At 36.0% G+C, this 12747-nt stretch overlaps 2 protein-coding genes across 3 annotated transcripts in view; one reads left to right on the top strand and one right to left on the bottom strand.

Annotated features, from left to right (window-relative positions):
- The first annotated feature begins 2694 nt into the window (after positions 1 to 2694).
- Positions 2695 to 10159, top strand: LOC107868012 (ADP-ribosylation factor-like protein 8b). Its single transcript, XM_016714549.2, has 6 exons — positions 2695 to 2987; positions 8204 to 8285; positions 8389 to 8421; positions 8517 to 8638; positions 9259 to 9420; positions 9750 to 10159. Exons 1-6 carry the CDS (start codon positions 2950 to 2952, stop codon positions 9865 to 9867), a joined length of 555 nt encoding a protein of 184 aa, XP_016570035.1. The 5' UTR covers positions 2695 to 2949; the 3' UTR covers positions 9868 to 10159.
- A 1017-nt stretch (positions 10160 to 11176) lies between these two features.
- LOC107868013 (probable amino-acid acetyltransferase NAGS1, chloroplastic) overlaps positions 11177 to 12747 on the bottom strand; it is a 45352-nt gene continuing 43781 nt past the window's right edge. The window contains exon 10 of one of the 2 annotated variants that reach the window (XM_016714550.2): positions 11177 to 11654. In XM_016714550.2, coding sequence (XP_016570036.1) covers positions 11504 to 11654 — 151 coding nt within the window. In that variant the 3' untranslated portion in view covers positions 11177 to 11503. The remainder of the gene's footprint in view (positions 11655 to 12747) is intronic. The other variant, XR_007054888.1, reaches the window with a different exon arrangement.

Below are 12747 nucleotides of genomic sequence, written 5' to 3'. Positions count from 1 at the left end.
TTCCCTTTGCTTATTACCACTGTCCACACCATTCACCTGATATTGATCTTCATCCCCCTTGTTGCTAATTTGGTTCTCTTCTTCTAAATCTTTTCCTGACTTTTCAAAACTTTTAGTAACCTAATTTTTTGTGCTTTCCGGCCTCTGTCTCTTGCTGGTACTGTTGTGTTCCTCTGCTTCACCTTGTTTCAAAGTATCAAAAACATTTGATGTTTGAATTTCTGCCTCCTTGTCTAGTTCCTTTCCCAAAATATGACCATACTTGTCCTTTCTATACTTGTTTCTTCTTTGCAACCATTGATAAGGATTGACTTTCATTCTTTCAACTACTACATCTTCCTGCTTTGATTCTTCCTTGTTTCCTTCCTCCTTCTCTTCACCTTTATCTTCTTTGTTTGTTTTTTCCTCCTCAAATAATTCTGAATGCTCATTCCATTATGTACCCTCATCATGTCTTTTTAAGCAACACACTTTACAGTATTTTGGTTTATGATCATACTGTATGCGTATCTATTTTGACTTTATAGTTCCAGTACTATCATCTTCCTCATTAATCTTAACCCTATGAGGCAATTTTGCTATAAGATCCACTTCTACCTTGATTCTAGCACAGCTTAGTCTTGTATGATTTTTTGTAGCCATATCTACAATTAAAGGCTTACCTACTACAGAAGCAATAGAGAAAATAGCCTCCTTTGCAAAAAAAATTGGTGGTAGATACAGTAATGATATCCATGCAACTCCTATAGTGGTTTCAACATCTGATTCAAACCAAGGATCCCACTTGAGTGTCTTCATCTGCCACAACTTTTCCTTCACTTTAATATAATATACAGTGGTTGATAACAATCTCACATAATCCTCCATCTGATTCAAACGTATCAAGATGTGTCTTGTATCAAGTACTCCTATTATGCAATCTCCCTTAATTCCGTATTGTTGTGGGATTGCTTTCCGTAGCTCATTAACATTAGGTTTATCATCTGAGAATTTTTCCACAATTGCATACTGAAGATTCTCTTGAAGTATCATGTTCTGAACCTCAGAAGCTTTCCATGTGATGCTTGGTTCACCATGCAGCATTACCACCGGTTTAGGATTGACCTTATCATTCTCATACATATAAGGTTTAGGTTTCAATAAGTCAGCATATTTTGGACCAGTAACTTTATCCTTAGGTTCCCCTTCCATAATATGTTTCGAAGAATCCTCTGATGGGGTATTCCCATCGGATGAAGTGGCCATTTTGATCGAAAAAGTATTGAAAGATTGGATGATTTTTGCATGCGCCGCCTAGGGTTTTGAAAAAAAAGTATAGGACTCAGGATTCATTATTCTACTTGCTCAATTTAAAGAATTTAGAGAAACTTGACCATTTGTGTGACTATATTGTTCTTGTTGTTAGTTACTTGTCCCTTTATTTTATTTATTTGGCTTATTTTGACTTAGTACGAAGTTTAAAAAAAAATGATATTTTTGAATCATATGATTTTAAATTAAAGGTATATCTAAAATAGTAAAATGCTTGTTCATGTCGTGCATCTGAACATGTATGTGGCAAGTTAAAATTAAAAACATTCTTTTTGAAATAAATTTTTTAAAAAAATATGTCAAATAAATTGAAACAAAGAAAGTTTATTTTTTAATATTTAGATGACTCATAATCAATTAATTATAAAAGTGATATTATAAATTATCAATTTATTTACTATCTTGAGAGGATCGTCCAATCAAACATACACAAGTATTAGCCAATAGCTAGCTGCATTGTTTCCGACACTAAGGACCCGTTTGGTAGGCCGTATTAAGTAGAATAATCCTTGGATTAAATTTAGTCTCATTCAATATATTGTTTGGTTACTTCTTTTAACTTAATACGTGGATTGCTTATACAACATATGTCGTATTATTTTATCCATAGTAAGTGGAGGGATAACTTATCCAAGGTTTAATAATTCATGGATAAGACCCCTAAATGACCGAATTATCCCTCAATTTCTTTTTCTAAATTTCTTTTATAATTTGATGTCCCCTTTAATTATATTGAGTTAGTTATAAATATCCTAGTTAATTTTTCAAATTCGATTCATTGTAATTTGATGATTTCATAATTAATGTTTGCTTTTTTTTTTTTAACATATTTGATTTGCTTTATTTATTGGGTTGAATTTTTCTTGATGGGGGGAAGGGGGCTTTTTAAATTAAAAAAATTTAGTTCATGGATTGGTGACTGGAATATTTATTTTCTTAAAATAAGTTTTAGGTATTTAAACATTTATGTAGCCTTAAATCTATAATTTAAGGCATATTTAACCAATAAAATAAATATTGAAAGTACACCATGCTATTAAGGATTTTCGTAGTGGCATATCATACCTGAAAATTAGTAACAAATTTTGTTAATATTTTAGTTTTTAACTTGACTAATTTAATGTAACAGAAAATCCCATAAAAATTTAAGGATATAAATGTAAAGAAAATTTTTATAGAATTTTAAATCAAACACAATCCATGATATGTTTTATTTTTAATACAATGAATCAAACACTTATAAAAAATAATTCCTGAATAACCAACCTCTGCATTACTAATCCCTACATTGTTAATCCATATTACCTATATTCCTACCAAACGACCCATGCCTAATTGGCATACAGCTAAATGCACCTGAGAATCCCGAGGTCTATTCAGTAAAACCGAGATTAATATAAGGGCAAATCGGTCACTCCAACTTTATCTTTCCATCATAAATAATCAGATTCCATATCACCGATACGTTTCGCAAAATACCATAAACAGCCACAACGTAAACGAAATTTCCCAAATGGTTCAAATTTGAACCTAGACAAAAACATCATTATAATTATTATTAATTGTTTTTGTGTGTATGTGTAGGAGAGCGAGAGATATATAACTCTCTCAACTATACTGAACATTATACAGATCTCCATGGGTCTTTGGGAAGCATTGCTCAATTGGCTTCGAAGGTATGTAACATTTTTACGTTTTTTTTCATCAAGGATTTATTATATGGCCAATCTTGATTAATTAGTTTGAAATTGAGTAATATAACTGAGATGGATTTTGTAATGTAAAAACTTAGTAAAAATGTTAGCCGATTCCTTTATTTGGTATATGTGTTGGTAGGGCTTAGGTCTAACACTTATATGATAGCTAGAATTTCTATTGGTTTAAACCTTCGACCAGCAACTAAGGGCTTTTCAGGACAAATGCCAAATGCATGGAAAGCAGAAAATGCGGCTTAGCCAGCGAGCTCTAGTCCCCTACAATAAGGATTTGACTTTTATTTAGGCGGGTTGCAAATTCGATAGATCCCAATCTGAGATCAATCTCGGTCCTTCTAACCCCGGCCTCCAAGCAGGTGAGAAGGAAAGACTAGTGCTTAGAAATCCGGCGACATTGAACTTAAACTAGCTGCTGTCCTTGAAAGAGAGGAAAGCTCCATGATGCCGGTCGAGATGGAGCTGGGAGCAACCTGCCCTGCCTCTTCTAGAAAGCTTTGGTTGATAGGTGATGCCTACTCACTCGAACAATGCTCTGAACATGAAAGTATGCAGTTCTGCCCCCTTCTTCCATGTTGAGGCACAAGCAGCGCCTAGGAAAGCACGGATGAGCCACGTGCAGGGAAACTTGCATGTGTGGTTCTTGCTGGGGAAACATAATCCCTTGCACGCGTGTATAATAAGGAAGGAAACCTTGCTGGCTATTTCTATTCTTGATGGCACAGGAAAGAGAGATTCCAGAATCTCTTGACTTCACCGCTACACATCTTTCAAATGCATGCAAGTTGATCTTGATACCATGTTATTAAAAGAAACACCCTTTGTGAGCTCATAAATTTGGACTTTTGTGAGTTGAATATTAATTTATGATTTGCTAGTACTTGTATTTTCCCTTTTTGTTTCGGGAATGTAAATGAGATGATACATATAACTCAACGCAATTACCATTAATATTTTATTGACTCTATGGACACCTAAATAATTAAATGATAAGTTACTCGGACTCTTATTTTTGGTGACGTACTCTTGTCGACATGATATGGGTATAGGTGTGGGTGTGGGGTGTAGGATCGTACCTAATCTGGTCAACAAATTTTGGATACTTTGACCAAAATTGAGAGAAAATTCCGGACTGATTCAGTGAAAAGGAGTGATCAACTTTTGGTACTTTGAAGCAAATTGAATACCTTGTTTATGGAAATTACTATGCCGCTCCTGTTCCTTTTATCTCCTTGACACCTTCTAGGTTTCTCCTTTTGATCAATATTTATTCCTCAAGTTCTCCACATGATATCTCCTAATTTAGGTTTTAGAAGAACTTTATTTTATCTGAATTCCCTCACCCATATCTATACCTAGATTCGTATTTCAAAATCGTAAAATTTTGTTTATGAAGGATCTGACCTCTAGATCCCCACTCGTATTGGACACCCTCACCCGAATTCGAGCAACTTAGATTAAATGTGTTCTCTCTACTTGCTTAAGCTTTTACATGAGTGGATCACAAAATGGATCTATGATTTCAAGTCCACTCGTTGATTTCAAGAAAACCGAATCAATTGGCCTCGAAGAAGACAATTCACGAGGAAAGGTCCCACTCAGAGCCCTACTTCCCTCTTTCGGACCTCATCACTTCAATTCAAGGGCAAACCCATTTCCTAGTCACCGGGCGCTTGTGTTTTCCCAGCCGACTCGCACACGACCGTCTTTCTTCCGGAAACTTACTCTTGAAAGCGTTGCATGTTGCTACTAGAGGGCAAAGGAATTAGCTTATGATGAAGAATAACAACAAAAAAACTTTTTGGGCTTCAAATTCTATGACTCATAAGCCCTCCATATCTAAAGATAGACGGCTAAATGGCGGGTTCCGCAGTTAACTAAGAAGGCGGAAAGGAGCCCGCTTACCCACTCCCCTTTCCCCCCATTGCTAGGAGCCTCGCCCTCTTGACTTGATATGTCAAGAAGACTACAACAGTAGATCACCTTTTTTTTTTGCTTCAAAAAAATTTTGGATACTTTGACCAAAATTGAGAGAAAATTCCGGACTGATTCAGTGAAAAGGAGTGATCGACTTTTGGTACTTTGAAGCAAATTGAATACCTTGTATATGGAAATTACTATGCCGCTGCTGTTCCTTTTATCTCCTTGACACCTTCTAGGATTCTCCTTTTGATCAATATTTATTTCTCAAGTTCCCACATGATATCACCTAATTTAGGTTTTAGAAGAACTTTATTTTTATCTGAATTCCCTCACCCATATCTATACCTAGATTCGTATTTCAGAATCATAAAATTTTGCTTATGAAGGATCCTCTAGATCCCCACCCGTATTGGACACCCTCACCCGAATTCGAGCAACTTAGATTAAATGTGTTCTCTCTACTTGCTTAAGCTTTTACATGAGATTGGTCATACCTAAAAAGGCTCGTTTGGTACTTGTGTTGAGAATTATGAGGTTGTAGGTTCAAATCTTATCAAAGACCAAAAAACTAAGCGATTTCTTTGTTTGGTATATATTGGTAAGAGGTAGCAGATATCCTAGGCGAACTAGTAAGTGGTCACAAAGTGGCCGTGATATCGTGGTATTAAAAGAAAAACCTTTGCGAGCCCTCTATTGTTAATTTTTATCACTACAAAAAATTTCTTTGAAAGAACTCTTTCGTTTGTGATAAATTTGGACTTTTGTGAGTTGAATACTCCCTCTGTTTCAAAAAGAATGACTTACTTTCCTTTTTAGTCTGTTTCAAAAAGAATGACCCTTTTCTTTTTGAACAATATTTTAATTTCAATTTTCCACATGGCATATTTAAGACCACAAGATTAAAGGGCATTTTGGTACATTTGACATAACTTTAATGTCAGGCCACAAACTTCAAAATCATCTTTATTTTCTTAAACTCCGTGCCAAATCAAAACAGGTCATTCTTTTTGAAACGGAGTATGTATTGATTTATGATTGTTGTTACTTGTATTTTCCCTTTTTGTTTCAGGAATGTAAATGAGATAATATATGTAGCTCAATACGAGTACCATTAATAGTTTATTGACTCTACTGAGACCTAAATAATTAAACGTGTGATCTTTCTACTGGCTTAAGCTTTTACATGAGATTGGCCACACTTAGAGAGACTTATTTTTTATTTTGATCAACAGGCATACTATAGAAATTGTGTAGTTCCCCTCAAAAGGTAGCCTATCACAAAAAGGGTCCTGACTACTACACTAGTTACAAACTGTCAAGCACATCACAAATATCTTCAGTTTGTGTTAACATTTCCTGTTAGCATTTCCTATTTACACCAAAAGTAAAAGAGTCCTAAACAATTCGTCTTGAACTTCTGAATGTTGCTATTTTTTTTCCTCAAAACATCTCTGATTCCTTTCTGCCCATATAGACCACCAAATACCTGCTTGGACAATCCTCCATCTCTCCTCCTTGTTGGCTGTATTAACATCTCTGTTCCAGCATTGTAAAACCTCTTTAATGCTACCTGGCATCACCCACCTAATTTTCTTTAGGTTGATAAAACATTTCCACAGATGGTCAGCCCATTTGCAATGTAAGAAAAGATGATTGATTGTCTCTGTATGTTCAGCACAAAAATAACATCTTGAACATAGTTGTAATCCTCTCTTAGATTTTCAAGAGTCAGAACTGCTTCTTTCACCAATAACCATCTATAAAACAGGCAACTTCGTTTGGAATTTTTAACTTTTCATATCATTTTCCATGGCCGACACTCCTCCTGATTGTTGCAGGAATTAGAACCTTGTAAGCAGATTTTACTGAGAATTCCCCCAGCTGTCAGACTGCCAAACCAACCTGTCCTCCTTAAAAAAACCATTGAACCGGGCAATAATGTTGTAGAAATCTGCCCATATAGTAAGGTGCTCGCAAAGAGACTCACATTTAGTGGCAAGAGTGATTGATTTACTGAGGCAGATTAGGACTTTTTTCGTGAACTTGGAGGACAATGGTGATGACATGGCCTCATATTTTAGAAATTTATATTGCTGAGTTTAATGGCATCAATTCATGAAGATGGAGCCAAGCCTGTGGAAAAAGAGTTCAAGAGCAATATTCTTGGTTGACTTCCCCAATGCACTTCACGATAACAAAACTAGGGGGCGCAAGGGGGTTTGTTAAAAAACTTAAAACTGTATATACAAGGTCAAAATTATGTTTTTGGTAGATAGTGAATGCCTTTGACTTCTTGATATGTTTACTTTTATTTTTTATGTATATATAGTAGATGATGAATCCTCTGGCTTCTTTGTGTGTTTACTTCTTTTATATTTTGACTCTCCTTAGTGAAAATCCCTGCTCCACCTGAAAATCCCTGCTCCACCTCCAACATCACTCATTATCTAGTCTCCTCCCCAGCATTTGAAGTATATGGAAGAAGTGTCATTTATTTCTATGACAAGAAAATTTTGATTTGTGTTCAACTTTGTATTATTCAACCCTTCGGACTTAAGCAGACGCTAACACTAGTTGCAGTATTCATTCAGACGTTTGTTTGTTCTAATCAAGCTTGGAACTTCCACGTCTTCCACGTACCAAACATTTTGCATAAGTTGCCAGTAGCATTTCTTCCGCCTAAGTTCTTGTCTTTTTGTAACTCTAGGCTTTCTTTACTAAATTATGTGCCCTCTTGGAGGTTTATTTCCATAGACTGATTGATTCTCTGGTCTCTAAGGCCTCTTCTCTCACAAGAAGCATAATTTATTTGTGTGGATGATGAACGAGCTCCAGTGTCACCTGATCCCTATGATTGGACTCCTATCCTAGAATTTCAAAGGACTAGATGATGAAAGGTGAAAATGTGAAGTCAAAGCTATCTCCCTCTATACATTTTTATCTTATGCATGAACTTTCAACGAAGCTCAAGAGGGTTGTTTCGGGAGATGAACATTGGCAGATCTGTGATTATTTTGTCCATCCTGCTTGCTATTTGTTTTTGGTCCCTCAACTTAACCTTGTGTATAATTGTTACTTCTGCTTTGTGGTTTAAAGTTTGAGAACTGGAAGTTATTTTTATATTTATTTTCAGAGGGCTTATAGCACTCGTTGGAGTTGCCATTTCGCATATCCACTTGTACTTTGATTGCTTTGGCCCACCTCCTCTTATGAAAAGGTTCCTCATATCAGCTCATTAAATCTTGTTTTTCCTTCAGCCTCTTCTTTCAGCAGGAAATGGAGCTTTCTTTGATAGGGCTGCAGAATGCAGGAAAAACGTCACTTGTAAATGTCATTGCTGTAAGTAGATTAGTGATTGTTCTTCCATGTTTATTTTTTTGTATCCTTTTTCTGTTATGTACTCTGATGCCTTAATAATACTTGTTCCTCCTGTCATTATTAGACTGGTGGATACAGTGAAGACATGATACCGACAGTAAGTTGTCGCCTAGCTCTTAGTCATAAGCCAAAACCAAAATTCACTACATCATTTTGATCTGTGATAATAATACGAAATTATTGGATGTTCAGGTGGGATTTAACATGCGGAAAGTGACTAAGGGAAATGTGACTATAAAATTGTGGGACCTTGGAGGTCAACCCAGATTCCGCAGTATGTGGGAAAGATACTGTCGTGCTGTTTCTGCTATAGTGTATGCTCCCTTCTTCAGCGTACTTGATTACATTGTGCAGATGCTACTATTCCTTCCTCATTGGTCTCTTGTAGATGGAAGTAAATGAATTCAGTTATATACTTTCATTTATAGTCGCAAATTCACTGCATGTTGTCTTTTTATTATGCATAGTCATGATACTTTTGGAAGTAGTAATGGAAGATAACACAGTTGGTAGATCACTGGTCTTCTTGTTGTTTGATTGCATTTATTTTTCTAAAACTTACGCAAATACACAACTTATGTTTCCAATATTACAAAAAATCCCAACTCCCTAAACATATTACAAAAATCTCAACATATACGCAGAATGCTATGTATATGTCGGCTATGTTATGTATATTAACAGGGAGAGAGAGTAAAGTAATTAAAAAAGTGAGAGTGAGTGTAATTACTTCCAAAACGGTTGGTATTTATGTTATTTATGCTACTATTTTTTTCCAACTGCGATTTGTTAAAGAACAGCCGCTAGTCCAAATTACCTGATCAGGTTTACCTTTCTTTTAGTTGTTTTTTTAAAAAATTATTAAGTTATTCTATTAATGATCCTGGTACCCATTAATATTGTTCTTGAGCTGTTTAAATGTCTTTCCCTGCAGTTATGTTGTTGATGCTGCTGATCATGATAACGTAAGTATTTCAAGAAGTGAAATCCATGACCTGCTGAGCAAGCCATCATTGAGTGGTATTCCATTGCTGGTATTGGGTAACAAGATCGACAAGCCTGGAGCCCTTTCCAAGCAAGCTTTGACTGATCAGATGTAAGCAGATAAATTTGCACTCTCATTGTTCTCCCTCTTTGCAGTTCACTATGGTTGATTAGGGGAAGGGGATGGTGTTTGCTTCCCTTTTTCAAGCCTTATCTCTGCCTCACTTAATTCATTTTGGCCAATTGGTCAAAATGTGTAGTGACTTGTGATAGGAAGGAAGCAAATTCATTTGCATTTCCTTATGTTCCCGTTCTTTTTGCTACCCCTCTATCTCCCCACCCACCCCCACCCCCTCTTTTTTTTAAACCTCAGTTGAACACTGCATTACATGTTTTCTTCATTTTGGTTCTTTTTTTGAATGATGATGTGTTATTTGGCAGGGATTTGAAATCGATTACAGATAGGGACGTGTGTTGCTATTTGATATCATGCAAAAATTCCACCAATATTGACTCAGTTATTGATTGGCTTGTTAAGCACTCAAAATCAATGAGTTGAGCTGCAAAAGGAAGCCCGGCTCCAAGTGGTTCAAGCCCTCTCTTGTTCTTGTACTACTACTGATCAATATGTTAAAGTTGTCAGGTTATTCCTTTTGCTGGTTTCCTCATAGTTTTCTTTATGTAAAGCAAATTATTTTCCCAATTGAAAAGAGTTGGTACGTGTATTTACTTATGTGATTATCCATGCCTGCAATTTGTGTACACCTCTTTCCTTCAATGGAAATATGGGCACCAACGTGTTCTTTGGAAAGGACAACTTTGATTTATTTTAAGAAACTAATTTGTTTTTATTTCTCTATTTATATTCCAGTCTATGTTGATGCCAAATAATGAATTACAGCAATTATTCGAATTCCAATACATTATGATGAGCTTTTCGTGCTTCAGTTGGCGATATAGTTAACCAAATTTTATTTTCACATTAAAAAGTGGCTAATCTTTGAATAGTTGGACATATGTTGCTTAAAGTTTATTAACAATCCAAAAAGTGGTTAGTTGTAATTTTCCTCTTCTTCTATTCAAGGAGAGTGTCATGCAGTTTCACCTATATAATTAAAACTCTATTCTAGAGTTTCACTTTTACATATTGTGTTGAAGTTTCGACTTGTAGGCGGAAGCCCAGAAACTTTGAATCAGTCTCACCGGGCAAGTTCAATTCAGTTGCGTAAGTGCTGCTTTTTCTAATATGCGTACCTGTAGATCGTGGTGCTGGAGGATTTAGCATAGACCCCTACCTTGTGTATAACAAGTACACCTTTCCTTCCAATTCCTAGATTGAAACAAGTTTCGGTCCTTTTCGGAGACGGGAAGAAAGATCACTATTGAACACCAACAGCATCCTACCTAGAAAAGAGCTATACGACAAGTCCTTGTAACGGATAAACTAACTACTTTTCAATTACATTTCAAAGGTCAATTATTTTTCAGCAGCGAGTCCTCTTAACTTCTATTCGTTTCCACTTTCAAATGAAATTAAGAACAAGATGAAGCCATGGGAGGAAGTACTTGGAAAGAGGTCAATAGTCCCAATTTTCACTAGATCCAAACCCCTATTTTACTAAGTCGTAATCTCATTTCACAATAGTCCCAATTTTGCAAAACCCTGCAGTGACCAGTTACTGAATTGATAAATTCATCACTAGACCATGTAATGTACTCTATCTGCTGAATTACGTGCAGGTCAAAGGATAACATACACGTAAAGGTTATGTAAATCGGAGCTAAACAGATGTGTAAATGAAGAATTAGTCAATTTCTGTGAAGCATAGTAGCAACTAGATGCTTAGGACGAGTAATATACCACTAGATCGACTTACCAAGAGGCTCAATTAACACACTCCAAATCCACAAGAATCAAACGAACATCTATGGAGCACAAGAAGGAACCTTAGCTAAACTCTAAAAATTGACCCAACAAGTGAACAACCAAATCAAGCATAGGCCACCTTACAAAGCAGACAAGGATACATACCTGAAATTTTATCTTTTTTTTTGTAATTATTTTACAGGCACATCTTTTTACACTTCTTTGCTATGCTTACACTTACTGGATACAGATTAACAACGATTTTTCCATTTAATCCAAGCTTATTGCAGATCCACTACAGAGACGAGCAGAAACCCCCCTTCTGTTCTTACGAAAAGGGGCTGTCAAAGCGTATACCACTTCTACCAGGTAGCAGCTTCTTCATGTAATACTTTGACCTACGAGAAAGATCGATCTTTTTCCTTCTTTGAGATGGTATGAGGTCGATGGGACATTCAGAAAAACCGCGCCTCACAAACCTGTATAGGAGAGAAACACATACATGAAACATCAAATTAACAAACCAATATTAATGCTATTTTTCTCGCTTCAAATTCAGTCTCAACAATTGGAACATTTTATGAATCAAACTACAATTTAAAAACTTAATGGTGAGGTTTCTTGTATATATCAAGGAGTGGGACCATCAAAAATTCAAAAGAAGGTTTATTAAGGATTTGGAATTGTAGAATAGTTTAAGGAATTAGGACTGTGTTGCACTTACATAAACTGGATATGAAGTCAAACAATATCCAGGTAACATGCACATATTGAATAAAGATGGACAAACAGAAGGAAATTTGACCAATAACATATACGGCAAAAGACAAGAAAAAGAACAGAAAAATGTGTATTACATAATTATTTACAAGAAGGTACAGCGCCAAAACTGCGGAACATAGAAGTGTAGATCATCTGGGCACAATAACTTGGTGAGATTTCATTTCACGGTGGCTTTGGGTAATTGAGAATTTTGATATGATCAGACTCTGATTGGATTGAGGGGATTAACACTGTTTTATCATAAAATACAGTAACTTGATTCTAACAAGGTAAAGCCAATACACTCCAACATAAGTAATGGCATTAGGGACTGCAATCACCCAAAAAACTACAACAACAACAACATACCTAGTGTATTCCCACACAGTGGGGTCTGGAGATGGTAGAGTGTATGCAGAACATACCACTACCTCAGATGAAGTAGAGAGGCTGTTTCCGATAGACCCCCGGCTTAGGACCGATAACAGTATAACAAACACAAAACATAAATGCATATAAACTAGTACAATCTGCAAAATAAACTAACGTCACTAGCCATAAGATAATACTACAGCCACAAGATAATACTAAAAACTATTTATTCGAAACCATAGACATCACTCAACACCACGAACAAGAAACTTCAGACACAAATAAAGAACGCTCCCCTATTATTACCGACGCACTCTCACCCCCTAACCCTCTACCCTAATCCGCATTCTCCACACCTTCCTATCAAGAGTCATATCCCTTCATAAACTGTAACTGCTCCATATCATTGCTAATCACCTCCCTCCACCCCACCTAAAA

Source organism: Capsicum annuum, chromosome 4, assembly GCF_002878395.1.
Source record: "Capsicum annuum cultivar UCD-10X-F1 chromosome 4, UCD10Xv1.1, whole genome shotgun sequence".
Classification (NCBI taxonomy): domain Eukaryota; kingdom Viridiplantae; phylum Streptophyta; class Magnoliopsida; order Solanales; family Solanaceae; genus Capsicum; species Capsicum annuum.
This window is presented reverse-complemented; position numbering and strand designations above follow the sequence as displayed.

Bases quoted from the DNA above. Each gene is read 5' to 3' on its own strand.
- LOC107868012 (XM_016714549.2), top strand. From the start codon at position 2,950: ATGGGTCTTTGGGAAGCATTGCTCAATTGGCTTCGAAG. The intron at 2,988-8,203 runs GTATGTAACATT...TTTTTCCTTCAG, and splicing joins TTGCTCAATTGGCTTCGAAG to CCTCTTCTTTCAGCAGGAAA. The intron at 8,639-9,258 runs GTATGCTCCCTT...CTTTCCCTGCAG, and splicing joins CGTGCTGTTTCTGCTATAGT to TTATGTTGTTGATGCTGCTG.